At 67.3% G+C, this 21,931-nt stretch overlaps 1 protein-coding gene across 1 annotated transcript; it reads left to right on the top strand.

Moving 5' to 3' along the window:
* Positions 1-1,055: 1,055 nt before the first annotated feature.
* Setd7 (SET domain containing 7, histone lysine methyltransferase) lies at positions 1,056-20,007 on the top strand. The gene is made up of 8 exons (XM_048333607.1): positions 1,056-1,331; positions 7,625-7,754; positions 11,467-11,668; positions 13,227-13,416; positions 14,832-14,913; positions 16,974-17,091; positions 18,178-18,335; positions 18,870-20,007. Exons 1-8 carry the CDS (start codon positions 1,292-1,294, stop codon positions 19,048-19,050), a joined length of 1,101 nt encoding a protein of 366 aa, XP_048189564.1. The 5' UTR covers positions 1,056-1,291; the 3' UTR covers positions 19,051-20,007.
* The last annotated feature ends 1,924 nt before the right edge of the window (positions 20,008-21,931 follow it).

Genomic DNA, 21,931 nt, shown 5'->3' on the forward strand with positions numbered 1-21,931 from the left:
GTAATTTCTAACCATTATAAACCAGGTGTTTACGCACACAGAGGAGAGGGGCCCCCACACCCTGTAGACACTGTGAATGCCCCCCTCCTTCCTCCCCGCCCCGGCCCTGCCCCGCGGGCGCTGCCCTCCGCGGGGGGCCCCCGGGGGCGCACCGGGCAGCCTCCATTCTGGGAACCCGTTATTCGACACGCCCTGGGCCGGCAACCCGCGCCAGGCGGCGCCCCGAGGGAGAGGGCCCGGGTCCGGGGAGGCGGCGGAGAAGGCCCCGCTCGGCCCCCGCGCCCCTCCGCGCCCCTCCGCGCCTCCCGCGCCCCTCCGCGCCCCCCGCGCCCCCCCGCGCCCCGCGCGCCCCCCCGCGCCCCCCGCGCCTGGGCGAGCGGACCCGACCACACCCTTCCCCGCGCGCCGGGTCCCCGCGGGGCTCGGAGCCCGCAGCCGCTCGCCGGGGAGGAGCCGAGGCCCGGGCCGCGGCCGCGCGCAGTCGGGGCGCACCGGACCCCCGGAGACCCCGCGTAGCGCGCGGGGCCCCTGCGGCCCAGGAGGCCGCCCGCCGGGGGCGGGGCGCGGGCGGGGGGACGGCGGGGCGCCCGGGGTGGGGGCTGGGGGGCGGCGCGGCGGGCGGGGCCGGGCGGGGGGACGGCGGGGCGCCCGGGGTGGGGGCTGGGGGGGCGCGGGGGGCGGGGCCTGGCGGGGGGGGGCGCGGGCGGGGGGGACGGCGGGGCGCCCCGAGGTGGGGGGCTGGGGGGCGCCGGGGGCGGGGCGCGGGCGGGGGGACGTCGGGGCGCCCGGGGTGGGGGCTGGGGGGGGCGGCGGGCGGGGCGGGCGGCGGGACGTCGGGGGCGCCCCGGGGTGGGGGCTGGGGGGGCGGCGCGGCGGGCGGGGCCGGGCGGGGTCCGGGGAGGCGGCGGAGCCGGGCGCCCCCCGCGGCCGGGGCTGGGCTGTCAATCAGCGGGCGGGGCGCAGGCGCAGGCGCGGTGATGTCAGCGATCAGCTGCGCACTGGCGAGGGGGCAGCGCCCCACAAAGTTGCGGCGGCGGCGGCGGCGGCGGCGGCGGAGCCCGGGAGACGCGGGGCGCGGGGCGACACCGACCAGGCCGCGGGGACCGCAGGCCGCAGGGGACGGACAGCGCCCGCCGCCGGCCCCTCCCGCCGCTCGCCCTCCTTCTTCCTCCTCGCGCGCCCCCCCCTCCTCCAAGCTGGCCGGGCTCGGCCCCAACGTTCGCCTGCGGCCCGCAGAGCCGAACGACCGCCGGCATCCGCGCGGCCGGAGCTGTTCCGGGTCCCGGCCGCCATGGACAGCGACGAGGAGATGGTGGAGGAAGCGGTGGAAGGTACGGGCGCGGCCCGGGCCCGGCGGGCGCGCGATCGGCAGGGTCGGGCCTGCGGCCGCTCCCGCCCCCGGGGGCGCGGGGGGCGGGCCGGGGTCGCGCCGTGCGCGGCGGGGGGCGGCCCGGAGTGGGGCTCCGCGGGGCCGGGGGCCCCGGGACGCTCGGCGGCTGCATCCGGTGCGGCCCCGCCCTGCGCCCCGGCTGGGAGCCGCGCGCCCGCCCCGCGCCCTGGCGTCACCCGCGGCGGGGCCCGGGGCCGCGTGCGCTCCGCGGAGCCGCCCCGGCTCCAGGGAAAGCGCGTGGGGGCCGCGCCGGGGTCGGGGCCGGGGTCCCCGCGGTGCGCACGAGGGCCTGGAGGCCGGGGTCGGGGTCCCCGCGGTGCGCACGGGGCCTGGAGGCCGGGGTCGGGGTCCCCGCGGAGGGCACGGGGCCTGGAGGCCGGGGTCGGGGTCGGGGTCCCCGCGGAGGGCACGGGGCCTGGAGGCCGGGGTCGGGGTCGGGGTCCCCGCGGAGCGCACGGGGCCTGGAGGCCGGGGTCGGGGTCCCCGCGGAGGGCACGGGGCCTGGAGGCCGGGGTCTGGGGTCCCCGCGGAGGGCACGGGGCCTGGAGGCCGGGGTCGGGGTCGGGGGTCCCCGCGGAGCGCACGGGGCCTGGAGGCCGGGGTCGGGGTCCCCGCGGAGGGCACGGGGCCTGGAGGCCGGGGGTCGGGGTCCCCGCGGCGCGCACGGGGCCTGGAGGCCGGGGTCGGGGTCCCCGCGGCGCGCTCGGGGCCTGGAGGCCGGGGTCGGGGTCCCCGCGGAGGGCGCGGGGCCTGGAGGCCAGGGGGGTCCCCGGGGCGCGCGCGGGGCCGGGGTTCGGGCACGTGGCGGCCGCTCCTCCGGGACGATGAAGTCATCTCGGGGCGGCGAGGGGCTCGAACCCGCGGGCGGCGCCGGGCCCCGCCCCGCCCCGCCCCTCCCTCCCGGCGCCCGGCCCTGCGCCGATCCGCGGGGCGCCTCCAACTTTCCGGTTCGGGGATGATCTCCCGGCCCGCTCCGCCCGTTACACAACCTCGCCGCTCGGCGCCCACCGGGGCAGGGCCGAGGGCCGGGGTCCGGGGTCCGGGGTCCCTGGCCCGCCCGCCGGGCGCGTTCTCAGTCACTGGGCACCGGGCATGGAATCGGCATGGAGTCGTGGGTGGGTCGGGTCTGGGTCCTAGGCGATCCCTCTCTGTACACCAGCTCCCACGGGCGATCGGGAAAACGCCGCGGAGGCGCGGGCGCGCGTGGGTTCCCTGGGCTCCCGGGGTTCGCGTCCACCCCCGCGCGCCCGGTGGGGGGGGGTGCGGGGTGCGGGAGGGCCCGACGGCTGAGCCCTCGGGAAGGCATCCGAGCTCGTGGGAAACACAGGGCGATTTCTTCCTTCACTTTAAAACCAACTTAAGAGTGGGGGGGAGGGGGGAGGGGGGAGGGGTGGGGGAGGGCGAGTTAGTTTCTTCTCTTTAGCTTTAGAAAAATCCCCCCCCCCCATTGTGACCCCACAGAGCCTGGAGCCCCTCGCTTCTGGGTGAATTCAGGGTTGGGTTTAGGGAGCCTCCCAGGTGCTCGTTGAGCTTGGTCACCGTCACCCTTGGCACCTAAAAGCCTCTGACTTCTTGTACCCCCCCCCATCCGGATGGAAAGAGGGGCCCCCTCGGATCGATCCGCGCCGGCCCTCAAAAGTTGCTTTTTCTTGTAAAAATGTAATGCAGATCCTTCATGACAGGCCGCGCCCCCAGATGAAGCCCCCCCCCCCCTTGAGACTCCAGAAGCCAAGGCCGAGTGTCCCGGTCGGTGTATGTGGCCCCCAGCTCGTGCCTGGCTGGTCTCCTGTTCACAGTCCCCAGCGCTTGGCGCAATGTGAGCAGGTGCCTTAGAAATGGACCCAATCGGGGCCAGGCTGGTGGCTCACGTTGCTAATCCTAGCTACTCAAGAGGCTGGGGTCCAAGGCTTCGGGTTCAAAGCCAGCCAGGAAGGAAGGACCAGGAGATTCTTACCTGGAAGTAGAGCTGTCCCTCAAGTGTAGAGAGCCGGCCTTGAGTGCAAAAGCTAAGGGACAGCATTTCAGGCCCTGAGTTCAAGCGAGTGTCCCCCCCCCCCCAAGAAAGACAAAAGAAATGTATCCCTGTTGATTGTCTGTTGGGATTGAGACCGGAAGTCTCTTGGGAATGCTGTTTTATGGGGTGAGTTTGCACATTGGTGCCCTCAGTCATTAGAGCAAGGGGGACATCGTTAATACCCATGGGTGGGGGCGTTGCTGAGACCTGGAATGTCTAGGACAGACACCCTGGGGACGAGGGCTCAGCTGTTCCTCTCAGCGAAACAGTGCAGTCAGCTTTATTCATTTTAATCTTTGTTTCTTTTGCACCTCTGGAAACCAAACTTAGAGCTTCACCCTTGCTAGGCAAGTGTACTACCGCGAGGCTTCCAGCCCTAAAGCAGCCTTTACGCTTTGAGAGTTCTTAGCGGGTTGGAGGTGCGGCTCGGGGGGTAGAGCACTAGCCGGTGAGCAAAGGAGGCAGTCGCTGACGTGGAATTCTGGTCTCTGACCTAATAGGAAAAACAAAAAAAGGTCCTTAGGAAAGTAGTGTTACGCACACCTGTAGTTCCAGCTTCCTGGGCAGCTGACGTCAGAGGTCTGCTTGAGCCCAGTCGTCCCAGCCCGTTCGAGGGGAGACAGACGCCCTCTCAGACAAAAGGGACCCGGGAGCCACGCTGAGGTGTGGGGCACAGGCCCAGCGAGCGTGAGCCCCGTGGTCAATCCCTGGCCCACAAGGGAAGAAGGGAAGCGATGAGAGTCTCCTGGGCTTTCCTGCCGGGACTGGCTTTGAACCGTCCTCCTCAGATCTCAGCCTGCCGAGTCGCTGGGGTTACGGGCGTCCTGCGTGGAGCTCCCGCGTGCGGGCTCTGTGCGAAGTGCTTCGGAGACGTCACCCGTTCCACTGAGGAGACGGCCGTTACGATCGTCCTGACGCTTCCTGGGGGGGGAAGAGAGGGGGGGGTGCCTTCGCAGAGCTCCCCTCCACAGCCGGACTTCCTGGACTCCACGCAAGTGTGTCTGGGGAGGAGCAGGAGCTCAGAGCCGGCGGGCAGGTGGGGCGTGCCGAGCGCACGCGCGCGGGCCTCGTGCAGCTCTGCAGTGTACAGGTATCAGGGCCGAAAAAGCAACGACGGCGCCCAGAACGGCCTGGACGCCGCGGGAGACACTGAGGGAAAAACAGCTCCTCGCAGCCATGGGACCGGGACACAAGCCAGCCACCCCCCAAACAGCGAGGACACCTTCACTAGCCGCGCCCCATCGCACCGTCCTCGCCCGCCCTGCTGCTCACCCGGGGCCCCAGGGGCGTGCGGAAGCGCTCGGCCCTCCGCAGGAACTGTGGCGCTCTTGCAGAGCCTCCTCCTGAGAAGAGCCAACCACCGACGGCGCCCGAGGCAGACGCGACGGGCGTCAGCAACCCGCCTCCTCTTGGCCTGCTTGGGTTTGTCTTAGCAGTGATCTGGTCCCCAGAATCCACAGTGTACGAAAGGGGTCCTCGTTGGGAAGTGAATGCGCACAGCACCACACGCACACACACGCTTCCTGTCAGCAGAGGTCCCTGCAGCTGAGTGTTTCCTTGGCCGAGGGTCCCTGTGTCCACGACGTAGACCGACGCGCCCCTCCTCAGATCAAGGGACACGCGTTTCAAAGTAATTCCAGGGAGGGGAAAAAAAATATCAACTTTCCATCCGTTCAGTAGAAAATCATCTCTAGACAAACACGGGAGAGCAGACTCGTGGGTCGTCCCTCTTGCTTTTCCTTCCTGACGCCTCGGCTGTCGGGGCTCCCGTCGTTCGGGGCTGGTGCCCCCCTCTGTGGGGCGGGGACCGACCGGCCTGCGAGGCACGGGCTGACCCGGCCCGGCCAGCCTGACCTCGGTCAGAGCCAGGACTGAAGTCCCCCTCCCTGAAGGTAATGGGGGGAGAGGCAGGCAACCCGGCTGAGAACATGTTGTAAGCTGTCCTGCGAGAGTTAGCTCAGCCACAAACCGTCCTGTGGGGGTGCAGGCCAGTGTTGGGGGGTGAGGGTGCCCTCTTCTGTCGGGAAGCGGATTGGTGGAGCTGGAGACCTGGTCCTGCGCCTGCGCTGACAGAGACATTCCTGAGATGGTTGGGAAGTTGAACTCCCCGGGCCCCACCCAAACGGCTTCCCTTCTGCGTAGCCATTTCCCTCACCATTCATTGACTGTTACTGTCATGGGAAAAAAAATATCACACGATCTTATTATTGCCCAAGCAGCATTCCAGCAAGAGTCCCAGGAGGATAGAGCTGGCTGGGGATGGGGCTCGAGGGGGTAGGGCAAGCTTAGCAAGCACACGGCCCTGAGTTCAAAAGCTGGTACACACCAAATAGGAGGGAGGAAGGCAGGGGGAACGGAGAGGCCGGGGAACGGTAATCCAATCCCTTCTCTTCCCTTGCGTAGAAAGTCTCTTGGTGATCCTCTAGCTGGAGATGGCGGGCTCTGGTTTTTGTATGCCTCGTCATCGCTAATGTAGATTGTAAGCAGTTTCCTACTGCTTGGAAAACTACTCGGTGCCACTGCACCTTCGGGAATGGAAGTCGTCAGGAGTCCCCGTCTTTAATTCCAGCGCCTTCCCTGGAACGCATCCTGCTGGTGCAAAGGAAACAAAACCAGTCAAGAGGAGTCCTTGACCGGCTTCCTAATCCTCCCGAGCAGCCGAGTGACGGGAGGGTCACAGGCCCCTCCCGTGTCTTATGGCAAATGACCTTTGTCTCGCTGTCGTTCTCTGCCTCTAAAGAGAGGCACGAAGCCACGCGAAGGACTCCCTCCGTTGGCCTGGTGGAAGAGGCCGTAGGACCTCAGTTCCCCATGGGGCAGAGCTGAGATTGTGTGTGTGTGTCTGTCTGTCTGTGTGCGCGTGCGTGCGTGTGCTCTCGTGCGTGTGAGCCAGCGTGTATCGTGCCAGGGCTTGACCTCAGGGCCTCGCGTTCTTGCGTGGATTTGTGGGTCACGGCTGGCAGTCTGCCACGCGGGCTCCACTTCCAGCCCGGGACTCTGGTTAGGACGGGTCCTCACAGAGGCCGAAGTGCGGGGGCTGTGTGCCGTGAGCCCCTCGTTTCCACGGGGTGTGAGTCCCGTGTGGAGATCCACAGGGGCGGTGGAGAGAGGGCGGCGGGTGAGTCTACAGGAAGCGCTCGTGCCAGGTGCTCACGAGTGGCACCCTATTTCTCCAGTCTAAAGTGGAATGACAGACTGAACTGGTGTGTGTGTGTGTGTGTCTGGCCAGTCCTGGGGCTTGAACTCGGGGCCTGGGCACTGTCCCTGAGCTTGTTTTGTCTCCAGCTGCGCGAGCCGCAGCGCCCCTTGTGGCTTTTCCTGTGCGCGTGGTGCCGAGGAATCGAACCCGGGGCTTGGTGCGCGCCCCGGCCGGCGCTCCACCCCGCCCCCAGGCCCGGTTCCCAGCCCCCGACGCGCCGTCTCCATGGCCAAAGGCGTTTTCCCCACGTGCTCGGTGTCCCCGTCCGGGGCGGGCTGGATGGGGTCGACGGCGGGACACCGGGCTCCCGGGCGAGTGGGGGTGGACCGAGTCCGCGGCCGCCAGCACTGCCGCAGCAGACCGCTCGGGGCCGCCGGGTGACGGGAGGAAGGGGGGGCGGTGGATCCCCCCGGGGCCGCCCGGCCGCGGGCACGCAGGCCTTCGGGCGGGCGGCGGTGTGGACGGGCGTGGCGGGGGCCGCGTCAGGTCGGGTCCGGTTGGGGCGGGGCGCCCGCCCCCCCACCTCCCCGGCGGGCCGCCCCCCCTCAACGGGAGTGACCCCGCCCGGGGAGAAGGCACGCGGGGCCGCCGCCCCACACGGCGTCCGTCCGTGGGGACCTGCGGGGCGCAGAGGGGAGGGCGCTGGTGGGCGGGGCGTGCGAGGAGAGCCCGGCAAGGAAGGGGCGGGGCGTACGAGAGGAGGGGCGGGGCTTGCGGGGGCGGGGCGCGTTGCGGGGGCGGGGCTTGCGGAGGCGTGCCCCCCTCAGGCCGGCCCCGGGGCATGTCACGGGGGGCGGGGCTTGCGGGGGCGGGGGCGCGTCGCGGGGCGGGGCTTGCGGGAGGCGGGGCGCGTCGCGGGGGCGGGGCGCGTCGCGGGGGCGGGGCTTGCGGGGGCGGGGCGCGTCGCGGGGGGCGGGGCTTGCGGGGGCGGGGCGCGTCGCGGGGGGCGGGGCTTGCGGGGGCGGGGCGCGTCGCGGGGGCGTGCCCCCCGGCTCAGGCCGGCCCCGGTTGGTCCCCGCAGGCGAGCTGGACGACGACGGGCTGCCGCACGGGCTGTGCACCGTCACCTACTCCTCGGCCGACCGCTTCGAGGGCAACTTCATCCACGGCGAGAAGAACGGGCGCGGCAAGTTCTTCTTCTTTGACGGCAGGTACCGCCCCGCGCCGTGCCGGGGGGGGGGGGGGGGGGGTGGGGGGAGATGGACGCTCGAGTGCGAGGCCGGCCCGAGCCGGCCCCAGACACGGAAACCAGGCCGCGGGACTCGCCGCAGAGCTCCCCCGGGGCCGCTTCCAGCCCTGGGGGGGGGGGGCGTGTGCATATGTGCACGTGTGCGCGTGCGCGTGTGCGCGCTGGGCTTCCAGCCCCGTGGGGGGAGGCGGGTGCGCGCGTGTGTATGTGCACTGTGCATATGCGCACGTTGTGTGTGTGCGCGTGTGCATGTGCGCGTGTGTATGTGTGCATGTGTGTGCACGTGCGCGTGTGCATGTGTGTGCGTGTGCACGCGCTTGCCCACTGGCCCTGGGGCTTGAACTCGGGCCGGGCACTGCCCCAGCCTTCCCCGCCTGATCACTTGGGTCTCCGCTGCCCCCTGACTTCTCGGGCGGTGGTTGGGGACGGGCGCAGACCGTGCTGCCCAGGCCGGCTTTGAGCTGCGATCCTCGGATCTCCGCCTCCTGAGCACGGGATCCCGCGCGTGCGCTCGGTTTCGTGATGAATTCCAACCTTCCCTCGCCCTTAGTCCCAACGCCTCTTGCCCACCTGTTTTAAAACTAGACTGTGGCCGACACCCTGTGAACGTCCCGGTGGCCGGGACACGCCGCGCACCCCGGGGGACGGGCGTCGGCCTCTCTCAGGGGCTGGCTCCCGTGTCTCCTCCCGGATCCCTTCCACCTTCCGCCCGTTTCCACGGCGGTTTATTTATAGCTCCCGTGTGGAGATGTCACTTTTCACCTCGTGCCGCGGCTCTCCTTTGATCCCGTCAGCAGCACGCGTTTCTGGACGCGTCCTTTCCTCTCCACGCGGGGACACTGTGCCCAGGGTGCTTGGTACTTGAACACGAGGGTGACGAGGCGGGATTGGTCCGGACACGCACGGACGTGAACCCCGGGTTTGGTGGCGGGAGCCCGCGTGCGGTTGGTTGGCTGCTCTGGTTCTCGTGGCTGCCTTGGACTTGGTGAGCCCGTGCGTGAACGTATGATTGGTAGGCTCACCTGAGCTTCCCAGCCAGTGTGCCACGCGTGGACTCGAGGGTCACACACACACACACAGCAGCCCAGACCAGCCCTCCCCACTGGGGGCAGCTGAGGGGGCCTGGACTCTGTCAAGCCCCCATTCACGATCCACGTGCTCTGCCAGCAGCCGCAGGGCTCCCAGCACCGGGGCCCTGGGCACAGGGTGAGCCCGGGGGGGGGGAGGGGCTGGGGCCCTGGGCATGGGGTGAGCCCGGGGGGGGAGGGGCTGGCCGGCTGGGCCCTGGGCACAGGGTGAGCCCGGGGGGGGAGGGGCTGGCTGGCCGGGGCCCTGGGCACAGGGTGAGCCTGGGGGGGGAGGGGCTGGCTGGCCGGGGCCCTGGGCACGGGGTGAGCTGGGGGGGAGGGGCCGGCCGGGGCCCTGGGCACGGGGTGAGCCTGGGGGGGGAGGGGCTGGCTGGCCGGGGCCCTGGGCACGGGGTGAGCTGGGGGGGAGGGGCCGGCCGGGGCCCTGGGCACGGGGTGAGCCTGGGGGGGAGGGGCCGGCCGGGGCCCTGGGCACGGGGTGAGCCCGGGGGGGGAGGGGCTGGCCCGCTGCGGCCCTGGGCACGGGGTGAGCCGGGGGTGGGGAGGGGCTGGCCGGCCGGGGCCCTGGGCACAGGGTGAGCCGGGGGGGGAGGGGCTGGCCGGCCGGGGCCCTGGGCACGGGGTGAGCCGGGGGGGGGCTGGCCGGGGCCCCCACGCGCTGGCCGGCGGTCCCGGGCCTCCAAACCCGCCTCCGTGTGCGCGTGGAGACGGCGGCTGGGGTGGAGGGGCCGCTCCTCAGGTCCTCAGGCCGGCCGGGGCCCAGGCCCACCTGCGGGGAGAGGCCCTGCCCACCACCCACACACCCGGCCAGCACCCCACTCCCACGCCCAGCCAGGGGGAGCCAGGGTGTGGACACGGCCGCCCTGGGGAGACGGAGACGGCCGGAGACGGCCGGAAACCAACACACACGCGCGCACACACGCTACATACAGGTGTAAGCACGCGTGCACACACGTCTGTGCGCATGTCCACACCATCACAGCGCCTCAGTCTGTGTGGTTCCTGTCACAGGGTCCATCAGCCTGTGCTCAGCGGGGCGGGAGTTCCGGAGCACGGAGGGTGTGTGGAGCACCGTGGAGGGTGTGTGGAGCACGGAGGGTGTGTGGAGCACTGAGGGTGTGTGGAGCACCGTGGAGGGTGTGTGGAGCACCGTGGAGGGTGTGTGGAGCACCGTGGAGGGTGTGTGGAGCACCGAGGGTGTGTGGAGCACCGTGGAGGGTGTGTGGAGCACCGTGGAGGGTGTGTGGAGCACCGTGGAGGGTGTGTGGAGCATCGTGGAGGGTGTGTGGAGCACCGTGGAGGGTTTGTGGAGCACCGTGGAGGGTGTGTGGAGCACCGTGGAGGGTGTGTGGAGCACCGTGGAGGGTGTGTGGAGCACCGTGGAGGGTGTGTGGAGCACGGAGGGTTTGTGGAGCACCGTGGAGGGTGTGTGGAGCACCGTGGAGGGTGTGTGGAGCATCGTGGAGGGTGTGTGGAGCACCGAGGGTGTGTGGAGCACCGTGGAGGGTGTGTGGAGCACCGAGGGTGTGTGGAGCACCGAGGGTGTGTGGAGCACCGTGGAGGGTGTGTGGAGCACCGAGGGTGTGTGGAGCACTGAGGGTGTGTGGAGCACCGAGGGTGTGTGGAGCACCGTGGAGGGTGTGTGGAGCACCGTGGAGGGTGTGTGGAGCACCGAGGGTGTGTGGAGCACTATACTGGCGGGTGTGTGGGGAGGACCTGCTCTTGCCCCCGTCCTCCCCAGCAGGCAGAGCGAGCACCCAGCACCCAGCACCCAGCCTGCCCCGCCCTGCGCCTCCAGCCTGGCGTCAGCCCGTGCGGCCCAGGCGTGCTCGGCAGTGCAAGGCACACACGGCGTTCCCACGGGTCGGTGCGACGTGTGGGCTCACAGCCATCGCCTTTCTCTCTCCGTGCCTGTTTCGAGGCGCTGGGATTTGAACTCAGGGCCTCCCTCGTGGTGAGCCGGCCTCCACCCCCGTGAGGTCCACGCGCAGCCCGCGGCTCCCCTCTCCCGCCCCGCGTGTGTCAGCGCGGTGCCGGGGGCTCCTCCCCCTCCCCGCGCTGCCGCAGGTGGAGGCAAGGGCCGGGCCGGGCGGGAGCCGTCGCGATTGCGCTGAGACTCGCTGCATTCCGCCTGATGAGGAGAGGGGCTGGTGCACGCGCGCGCACGCACACGCATGCACACGCGCACACGCACACACATGCACACGCACGCACGTGCATGCACACGCACACACACGCACGCACACACACGCACGCATGCACGCACGCACACGCGCATACACACACACATGCCCTGTGTGACCCCGGTGCGCGTGACCTCTATCAGCTAAGGGCGCCGGCCCGGTTCCGCACGCCGCCCCGCTGCTCCCGTGGGCTGGGATGCCGTGCGTGCGCGTGCGTGTGTGCGTGCGCGCGCGTGTACGCCCCGTGAGTCCGTCTGTATCCGGGGGGCTGTGTGGGAGCGGCCGCGCCCTGCCCCGGCTCCCCGGGGCTCCTCCTCCTCCTCCTCCCCCGCGCGGCCGCGGCGTGGGGCCTCCGGGAGGGGGGCGGCCGGCTCACCCCCCCTCCCCCGCCCTTCCCCCACAGCACCCTGGAGGGCTTCTACCTGGACGACGCCCTGCAGGGCCACGGCACCTACACCTACGAGGACGGGGGCGTCCTGCGGGGCTACTACGTGGACGGGGAGCTGAACGGGCCGGCCGAGGAGTGCGACCCCGACGGCAGGCTCATCTTCAAGGGGCAGTACAAGGACAACGTCCGCCACGGCGTGTGCTGGCTCTTCTTCCCGGTAAGGCGGCGCCGCGCGGGGGGCCGGGGCCCGGCGGGGGTGCAGGGCCAGCCCCAGGCCTGAGCTCGGGCCCCATGGCCGACAATAACAATAACAATAATAACAACAGCAGCGACACGTGTCCTCTGTGCTAAAGCCGGGGAAGCTGTGGAATATGGGTTGGTCGTGATTGGGACACGTTAGGTTTATTGTTAAAGAAAGGAAAAGAAACGACAGGACTCGGCTTTCCATGCCCTCGGCACGGAGACGGAGACGGGTGGGGCGGTCCCCGTCCTTCCGTCCTCGGCTGCTCACTTGCAAGATGGCACCTAGCGGGCTGGGGATACGGCCTAGCGGTGGAGAGCTTCGCCTCCTATACATGAGGCCCTGGGTTCGATTCCCCAGCACCACATCTATAGAAAACGGCCAGAAGCGGCGCTGTGGCTCAAGTGGCAGAGTGCTAGCCTTGAGCAAAAGAAGCCAGGGACAGTGCTCAGGCCCTGAGTCCAAGGCCCATGACTGGAAAATAAATAAAAAGATGGCACGGGCAGCTCCCGTGCTGGCCGGCCCCGCGGTGGGTGGATTCTGCCGTCTAGATGGGTGGGTCCTCCTGGCGTGGAGCGCGGGCTCCGTGGGCAGCCGAGGGGAGCAGGCTCTCTGGACTTGGAGCCTGCGGCGTGGCGTGGCGTGGCGTGGCGTGGCGTGGCGTGGCGTGTGTGCTGGGGCGGGAGGCTGCGGGCACTGCGGCGCTCAGGACCCGGGAGCGCGCGAGCGAAACCCGAGGCAGGACGGCGGGGAGCCGGCGCAGTGCCGTGAACCCCACTCGGTCGAGCCCGGGGCGCGGTGCCGTGAACCCCACTCGGTCGAGCCCGGGGCACGGTGCTGTGAACCCCACTCGGTCAAGCCCGGGGCGCGGTGCTGTGAACCCCACTCGGTCGAGCCCGGGGCGCGGTGCCGTGAACCCCACTCGGTCGAGCCCGGGGCACGGTGCTGTGAACCCCACTCGGTCAAGCCCGGGGCGCAGTGCCGTGAACCCCACTCGGTCGAGCCCGGGGCGCGGTGCCGTGAACCCCACTCGGTCGAGCCCGGGGCACGGTGCTGTGAACCCCACTCGGTCAAGCCCGGGGCACGGTGCTGTGAACCCCACTCGGTCGAGCCCGGGGCGCGGTGCTGTGAACCCCACTCGGTCGAGCCCGGGGCGCGGTGCTGTGAACCCCACTCGGTGGAGCCCGGGGCGCGGTGCTGTGAACCCCACTCGGTCGAGCCCGGGGCGCGGTGCCGTGAACCCCACTCGGTCGAGCCCCGGGGCGCAGTGCCGTGAACCCCACTCGGTCGAGCCCGGGGGCACGCGGGCATTGCCGCCCCCTCCGTCACCCGGGACCCCGGTCAGCGCAGGAACGGGGGGAACGGCAGGGCAGTGATGGCCCCGTCGTGGAGGGCGAGGCAGCGGCCGTGGGAAGTCCTCGCCCCTCCCGAGCTGGGGTGCCGCCGGCACCGCGCCCGTCCTCAGAGGTCTCCTTGGCGGCGGCCCGGAGGCCAATCTGCGTCATGTCCCCCCGGTGCGGGGTTCTCCCGCCAGGACGGAGGCAGCCTCGTGGGGGAGGTCAACGAGGACGGGGAGATGACGGGGGAGAACATCGCCTACGTGTACCCCGACGAGCGGACGGCACTCTACGGCAAGTTCATCGACGGCGAGATGATCGAGGGGAAGCGGGCCACGCTGCTGTCCACGGTGGACGGGAGTCCGCACTTCGAGCTGCTGGCCGATAGTAAGTCAGGGCGGGGCGGCGGGGGCAGAGACAGAGCCGCGGGGCCACGCGTGTGCCCGGGGGATTCGAGGGCTTCTTCTCTCTCAAGGCGAGCACTCCGCCACTCGAGCCCCCGCGCCACGCGTGGCTTTTCCCCCCGTATACGGTGCTGAGGCCCCGAACCCGGGGCTTCACGAAGCGTGCGGGGCGAGCGCTCTGCCGCTCAGCCCCCCCCCAGCCCACGTCTCCGCGTGTGTAGCGAGTCAAAGCGTGACGCGGTCCCGAGGCAGCGTGGGATTCTGCACCGGCCCCCGGGCGGGCGACGCGAGGCTCAGCGCCGTGGGCGGCGCGGCGTGGGCTTCCTCGTCTTGGCAGAAGCCCCGCGTGGTGCTCGAGGCTTCGTCTCCGCCTGCTGTCGGGGGCAGCCTCGTGGCGTCGCGGTGGCGCCCTGGGGGCGTCGGCGGTGAGACCTGGCGCGTGAGGAAGGAGGTCGATGCGAGTTCCGCGCGGCGCGTGGGTCGGCATCAGCCGGTCGCTCTGCGGCAGCGCGCTGGCCCGGCGTGCCTGGGACACCGGGTCTGGGACTGTGGACAAAGGAAAAGCCAGGCTGAAGCCGTCGGTGGGCGGTGGTCCTCCCTCTGGAGCTCACTTCCTGTGTGGGTCGTCCCCCGGGCCGTTCCTGCGGTGCCCCCGGCTCTTCTGGCCCCTGTAGAACCAATTCCCCGACTTAAATCCCCTCTTTAAACTCCTTACGCGGGCCGGGTGTCCGAGGCTCGTGCCGACCGTCCTAGCTGCTTAGGAGCTGCTGAGGATCGAGGTTCAAAGTCATCCCAGGCAGGGAAGTCTGTGAGACTCATCTCAAATTAGCCACCGAAAAGGCCACGGAAGTGGTGCTGTGGCTCAAGTGGCAGAGTGCTAGCCTTAAGCAAAAAGAAGCCAGGGATGGTGCTCAGGCCCTGAGTTCAAGGCCCAGGACTGGGGAAAAAAAGAAAGAAAGTAAAGCTGGGAGCTGATGACCACCTCCTTCGCCATCTCGCTGCTGTCCTAGTGTGACGGGCGCCCTGGGTAGTTGACTAGCGCCTCCTGTCCTGGGGTAGAGACGGCTCTGGCCTCCTGTCCTGGGGTAGAGACGGCTCTGGCGTCCTGTCCCGGGGTAGAGAGGCGGCTCTGGCGTCCTGTCCCGGGGTAGAGAGACGGCTCTGGCGTCCTGTCCCGGGGTAGAGAGGCGGCTCTGGCCTCGTGTCCCGGGGTAGAGACAGCTCTGGCGTCCTGTCCCGGGGTAGAGACGGCTCTGGCCTCCTGTCCCGGGGTAGAGAGGCGGCTCTGGCGTCCTGTCCCGGGGTAGAGAGACGGCTCTGGCGTCCTGTCCCGGGGTAGAGAGACGGCTCTGGCGTCCTGTCCTGGACTCCGCGCTCACATGTCAGTTTGTTTTCTAGGTTCTGTGTTCCACTTTGATAAGTCGACTTCGTCCTGCATCTCCTCCAACGCTCTTCTTCCAGATCCTTACGAATCCGAGAGGTAACGTGTTCCTCGCGGCTCGGCGGCCTCCACCCAGGGCCCGCGCTCCCACGCCCTCCAGGGAAACATCCGTGTGCTCCGAGGAAGGGCGCTCTCCTTCCCTCCCGCCCCCGTGCCACGGCGGGGGGGGGGGGGGGCGGGCAGAGCCCAGGCCCCAAGTTCAAGCCCCAGTACCTGCACCACCAAAAGAAAGAAAAAAAAAAAGCTCTAGGTAAAAAGGCGCTGGGCCCGGCAGCCGTGGCCACGCACGCAGCCGTGGCCACGCACGCAGACGCGCCACACCCTGTCCGTGTCGGAGGGCTCTGGTGCCTCTGTTTGCGCTGAGGCCCGCGCTGCCCTCCAGGGGAACGTTGCACCCACCTAAAGTCTGCTATGCACCCCAGGAACACCTCCTTTTCTCCTTAGCCCAACACACAGGGTCTGGAGTGCAAAGCCAGGCACCTGCTTTATTCACCCCAGGGAAGCAGGACGGACACAAGCCATAAGACGTAAGACCCCGTTCCGCTTCCCACGAGACGAGGCCCCGGGTCTGGAAGCACACGTGTCCAGTTCTCTCTCCCCCGGCTCCTGGCCTTGTGTGCGCCATGCTAATTCTCCAGCCCCCAACTCATGATGGGGCTTTCCCTGAGATCCCTTAGGACCCGCTCCCTAGCTACTGGTTCCTAAGTAAAGACCCCATCGGGGCGGCTTTTCCCTCCGCCTGCGCACACAGGGCCACGCGCGCGGTGTCACCGGCTGCAGGCCGTGGCCCCACTTCAAAGCAGGGAGGGGCGGTGTCTGCATTCACCCCCAAACACAGCGGTGCTCAAGCCGGAGGTGTCGGTGGTGTCTGCTATGGTGGTAACGGCTCTGACGTAGATGAGCTGTTTATAGCGGAGCTGTTACACCAGAGCTCGGGAGGTGGGCTGAGGCTCAGCCAAACCTTTGAGGGTCCCTGAGGCTGGACCCCAGACCTCAAGTTGGGTTCGGATCTGTCTCGTGCGTCAGACAGGAGACGCAGGGCCCAGAGCCGAGTCCCAGAGTGGGTGGAAGGAAGCCAGCGGAGGTGGATGGGGACGCGTCCTGGTTCCGAACACCTGGGATCTGGCGTGCAGCCGTCCTTGTTGGTTCTCCTGACAGAGCCGAGCACAGAAAGGAAGCGCGCTCGGGCCGAAAACGGGCCCCGCCAGCCCAGAAGAGCGCGCCGCGGGGGGGGGGGGGGGGGGGCGGGCAGGGGCAGGGGCAGGGGCGGGGGCGGGGTGTGCAGTTCTAGTGCAGAGCAGGAATAGGGATGCGAGAAGTCGCTGAGGTTCCCAGCCCACGAAGGAAACATACATGCCACTACACGCGGCCATTCCCGCGTGGGTGTCCAAAGGTGGGAGCGCGAGCACGGGACGCGCGTGCCGTCACCGAGTGCCACCCCCGCCCCCACCCCCACCCCGCCCCCGGCCACGACGGGCTTTCTCCACTGGCAAACCGGGGCTTGGCCAGCCGGTGTGAAGAGCCGCGCGTGAACGGCTCCGGCCCCGTGGGCCCCGTGGGCCCCGCGGCCTCTGCTGCCGCGACCCGGCTCGGCCTTTGTAGCTGGTGCTGCGCGGCGGAACCCGGCGGGACCCCAGGGGGCACGGCCCTGTGCCAGGAAACCCGATTGACGGAAGCGAGCCCGGGCCTCGGGTCTCGGCCGCCCGGTGCCTCAGCCCCCTCATCAGCTCTGTCCCACCAGCTAGCGCTCATTCGTAGAAATGACTCGTCTTGGTGTTCACAACAGGCCTCTACCGTGGCTTTGACAAACTCGGTTAGTTAATTAAGCCTGGAAAATGTTTTCTTGTCTGATAAGACCCAAAGTCATTTAACTATGAGCTGAAACAGCTACAAGAGGAAAAAATACACATGTCCTCGTAGCACGTACCGAGCGGCTTCCCGGATGTAATTTCGTACTCCGGTTCTTCTACGCTCCATGCTGGCGTAGTGCGGCTTGTCGGTTTCTTCCTTCCTTCTTTCTTTATTGGATCGTTAGGAGCTGGTCCTCATTTTGGAGTCAAAGAAATCATGGTTTGGCTTTTTTTCTCCCCTCTTCTCAGGGTTTACGTGGCCGAGTCCCTCATTTCCAGCGCAGGAGAAGGGCTGTTTTCCAAGATACCTGTGGGTCCGAACACTGTCATGTCTTTTTACAATGGAGTCCGAATCACGCACCAGGAGGTGAGTGTTTCAGACAAGCGTCCTCTCCGGCTTCACACTCTATCACTTGCTCCAACACAGCTGCTGGCTGGCTAATTAAAGATAAGTCTCATGGACGTCTCTGCCTGGGCTGCTTTTGAACCTTGACCCCCAGACCTCAGACTCGTGAGTAGCTAGGATTACAGGTGTGAGCCGCCAGTGGCAGCTGAGAGGCCTTCGCAGGTACGGGGTGTGGGTCCGAGTGTTGGAGGATTGTGGGTAATGGGTCCCGTCATGGGTAGGGAGGTGCACTGTACTGGAGGATTGTGGGTAATGGGTCCCGTCATGGGTAGGGAGGTGCACTGTACTGGAGGATTGTGGGTAATGGTCCCGTCATGGGTAGGGAGGCGCACTGTACTGGAGGACTGTGGGTAATGGGTAGAAGAGTGCACTGTACTGGAGGACTGTGGGTAATGGTCCGGTCATGGGTAGGGAGGCGCACTGTACTGGAGGATTGTGGGTAATGGGTAGGGACGTGCACTGTACTGGAAGACTGTGGGTAATGGGGAGGGACGTGCACTGTACTGGAGGATTGTGGATAATGGTCTGGTCATGGGTAGGGAAGCACACTATACTGGAGGACTGTGGGTAGTGGGTAGAAGAGTACACTGTACTGGAGGATTGTGGGTAATGGGTAGGGAAGCGCACTGTACTGGACTGTGGGTAATGGTCCGGTCATGGGCAGGGAAGCGCACTGTACTGGAGGATTGTGGGTAGTGGTCCAGTCGTGGGTAGGGAAGCGCACTGTCTTGGGGGTTGGGTGCTGCTCACCGTGAAGGCCCTGGAGCCCAGGAAAGGCCTTTTCCCGGGGCACACCAGGCTCCCTGCACACCCCGCTTCCGTTTCTGTTCCTCTCTCTCCCTGTGCCTCTCCTCCGTCTCCTTTGGGGTCAGGCCCTCTGCTTGTGTTTGTCGCGTCCCTCCTCTTCTGTGTGACGTGAGCAAGCCCGCCTCGTCCCCGGGCAGCGTGCTACGTCACCCGTGTGTAGCGGGCTGCGGGGCCCCCGGCCGAGGCCGAGCCAGCCGCGGGGAGCCGGCGCCTCCCCCATGCCGCGTCTCGTCTCCGCAGGTGGACGGCAGGGACTGGGCTCTGAACGGCAACACCCTCTCCCTGGATGAGGAGACGGTCATCGACGTGCCCGAGCCCTACAACCACGTGACCAGGTACTGTGCCTCCCTGGGCCACAAGGCGAACCACTCCTTCACTCCCAACTGCATCTACGACATGTAAGTCGGGGCCCGGCGGGGGGGGGGGGCGGGGGGGTGATGCCTTGGGGCCCGGGATGGAGAAGGGGTGAAGAGGCGTCCCCGGGCCTGGGAGGTGGCTGCTCCGTCCACAGGCCCCGGGAACACTTGCCATGGGCCTCGGCGAGCTCAGAATCCAAAAGGACTAGACGAGCCGGGCACGGGCGGCTCACGCCTGTAACCTGGCTACTCGGGAGGCCGGGATGCGGGGTCGCAGGCCGAAGCCAGCCCGGCCAGGAAAGCCTGTGAGACTCCGAGCTCCGACGATCCACCAAAAAGCCAGACGCGGAGCTGTGGCTCAAGTGGTTGAGCACCAGCCTCGAGCGAAAAGCCGAGGGACGGCGCCCAGGCCCCAGTAGCTGCCCAAAAGGCAAGGGAGGGAGGGAGGAAGCGGAGAGAGAGCGAGGTGGGGGGGGAGGCATAGCAGAGCGCCGGGACCCCGCGCAGGCCGGCGCACCTGCTGGGTTGTCCAGTCGAAGTCCAGCACCGCCCGACCCCGTGCTCCCCGATGCCCAGGTTCATGCACCCCCGGTTCGGTCCCATCAAGTGCATCCGCACGCTGCGCTCCGTGGAGGCCGAGGAGGAGCTCACGGTGGCCTACGGCTACGACCACAGCCCCCCGGGGAAGAGCGGGCCCGAGGCGCCCGAGTGGTACCAGCTGGAGCTGCAAGCCTTCCAGGCCGCCCAGCAGAAGTGAAGGCCGGGCCCCGGGCCAGACGCCCGAAGGGACTGGGATCCCCGCCCCCCGTCCGCCCGCGCCGGCCGGCCGGGCCAGCCGGGGGCTCCTCGCGCGGTCGGCCGCCCCCCGCCCGCCCGCCCGCCCGCCCACGCCGGCAGCCGCTCCCCCGCGCATCCCGACTAGGTTTGACTGTATCGCTCGCACCCGACCTAAAATTAGCTAGCTTCCCCACGGCGTCCCGCTGGGCGGCACCGGGAGCCCTCGACGCGAGGCAGCACCACGTTCTTGGGTGGTTCAAGTCTAAATCTGGACCACGCTCGGAGACGCCCGATAATCAGACTAAAGGAGGAAAGGGGTGCGTGTCTGGTCCTTCTGTTGTTGGTTTTTCCATGTTCTTTTTTTTCCCCCTATGACCAGTGTAAATTGTGTGACACATTTGCCTAGGTACCGTGTGGAGGGTAGAGAAAACCAGTAGATCTTCATTCTCTAAATGTAGTAGAGTTTGCCTTTTAACCTTTGATCTGTATTTTATAATAGACTGGCTTTGGTTTTGGGAATTCCTTCCCCGCCCCCCCCCCACAGGCAGAAAGAAGCCGCTTTCTACCTTGGACCTACTCTCTAGCCTAGATATCCTGTAACGAGAAAACTCCTGAGTGGATTTGCATCTCTGATTTTCTTTCTATACCATCATTTCATTCTTATGTCCTAATATCAAGAGCTGGCTCATAAGGCCAGGGTATTATTATTATAGAATTATTATTCTCGCATGTAAACAAAGATATCTTTGCTTTCAGATGTGAGAAGAAATGAATTTACTTTGCTTGCGTTAAGTTATGGAAGAGTTGTAATATATATACCTTGAGAAGGAAGAAAAGAAAATTAGTCATTGTAGGCAGAAATTGTGGCACTTTTCCAGTGTCTTTGATGATGCTAGTGTTTTTCTCCTTGGGTACACATTACATGTGCATAAACCTAGCGCAGTCTGGCTCGTGACATGGCGTGGAATTCAAAAGTCAAAGAGCAGACCTTGAATTCTGCTCTGGAATTCAAGGGTTTCTTTGCGATCGGGACGGTGAAGGCAGACACGCCGACCCTCGGTTACAGCCGATGCTAGCCAGTGCTCATCGTGGTCATGTCAAAGCTCTTGCCCGCTGGGCAGCCTTGGGAGCCGAGTTCACAGCGGGACCGTTGCCAAGCAACAGCCTCTGTAGCCTTTGGGCCATTTCACAAGCCACGTGATGTCACGGCTGCGGCACTGAGGACAAAGCCCTGGGGGTGAGGTGGGTGCCGTGGAGCTGTGAGGCCCGGGGTGGCCCCCGGGGGCTTCTGGGGTCGGGGCTGTTCCGGGTGCGCTCGGCCCGCGCTCCGTGCTCCGTGCTCCGTGCTCCTCCACCGGGCTGGGCTCCGCGTGCCCCCTTGGCAGCTTCCAGCCGAGACCCTGCAGGTGTAGAGGACGCGGAGAGCGTTGGCCGGGACGGAAGGGAGTGTGCTGTGTGCTGGGTCGCCCTCGGCCGAGCGCTCCACCCCCGCCCCCTCCCCCGCCCGGCCGCCGCCCCTCCCCCGCCAGGCTGCCGCCCCTCCCCCGCCCAGCTGCCGCGCGTGCTCACGGGCGTTCTGTGCGGGACGGGCCAGCGGCGGGTGGCTGTCTCCGGAGGAAGATGGCTCGCTTGGCGCCGGGCGGGCGGGAGGCAGCGAGCCGGAGCCGGAGCGGCGCCACGCACAGGCCGGGCGTCTGCCCGCGGCCCCGGGCCTCACTGGCTGCGCGGCCCCCGCGGGGCGCGGCCTGTCCCCGAGAGCCAGCGCGCTCGACTGACCGGCGAGTGGCCACTGACGGCGCTCTGGTGACAGTGACGGCGCTCTGGAGACAGTGACGGCGCTCTGGTGACAATGATGGCGCTCTGGTGACAGTGACGGCGCTCTGGTGACAATGATGGCGCTCTGGTGACAGTGACTGGTGACACAGTGACAGCGCTCTGGTGACTGATGGTGCTCTGGTGACAGTGACGGCGCTCTGGTGACACAGTGACTGGTGACACAGTGACTCTGGTGACACAGTGACTCTGGTGACAGTGACGGTGCTCTGGTGACAGTGACGGCGCTCTGGTGACAATGATGGCGCTCTGGTGACAGTGATGGTGCTCTGGTGACAATGACGGCGCTCTGGTGACAGTGACTCTGGTGACACAGTGACGGCGCTCTGGTGACACCGTGACTCTGGTGACACAGTGACGGTGCTCTGGTGACACAGTGACTCTGGTGACAGTGACGGCGCTCTGGTGACACAGTGACTCTGGTGACACAGTGACGGCGCTCTGGTGACAGTGACGGTGCTCTGCTGACACAGTGACTGGTGACACAGTGACTCTGGTGACACAGTGACTCTGGTAACACAGTGATGGCGCTCTGGTGACACAGTGACTCTGGTGACACAGTGACTGGTGACACAGTGGCTCTGGTGACAGTGACTCTGGTGACACAGTGATAGCGCTTTGGTGACACAGTGACTCTGGTGACAGTGACTGGTGACACAGTGGCTCTGGTGACACAGTGACTGGTGACACAGTGACTCTGGTGACACAGTGGCTCTGGTGACAGTGACTCTGGCGACAGTGACGGTGCTCTGGTGACAGTGACTCTGGTGACAGTGACTGCTGACACAGTGACTCTGGTGACAGTGGTGACAGTGACTGGTGACACAGTGACTGGTGACAGTGACTCTGGTGACAGTGACGGCACTCTGGTGACAGTGACGGCGCTCTGGTGACTGACTCTGGTGACAGTGACGGTGCTCTGGTGAGAGTGACAGTGCTCTGTTGACACAGTGACTGGTGACAGTGACTGGTGACAGTGACTGGTGACAGTGACTCTGGTGACAGTGACTCTGGTGACAGTGACAGTG

This window comes from Perognathus longimembris, chromosome 24, assembly GCF_023159225.1.
Source record: "Perognathus longimembris pacificus isolate PPM17 chromosome 24, ASM2315922v1, whole genome shotgun sequence".
Lineage (NCBI taxonomy): Eukaryota > Metazoa > Chordata > Mammalia > Rodentia > Heteromyidae > Perognathus > Perognathus longimembris.

Excerpts from the sequence above, each read along its gene's own strand:
- Setd7 (XM_048333607.1), top strand. The coding sequence starts at position 1,292 with ATGGACAGCGACGAGGAGATGGTGGAGGAAGCGGTGGAAG. Across the intron at positions 11,669-13,226 it reads TGTGCTGGCTCTTCTTCCCG|GACGGAGGCAGCCTCGTGGG; the intron begins GTAAGGCGGCGC and ends TTCTCCCGCCAG. Across the intron at positions 18,336-18,869 it reads CCCAACTGCATCTACGACAT|GTTCATGCACCCCCGGTTCG; the intron begins GTAAGTCGGGGC and ends CCCGATGCCCAG.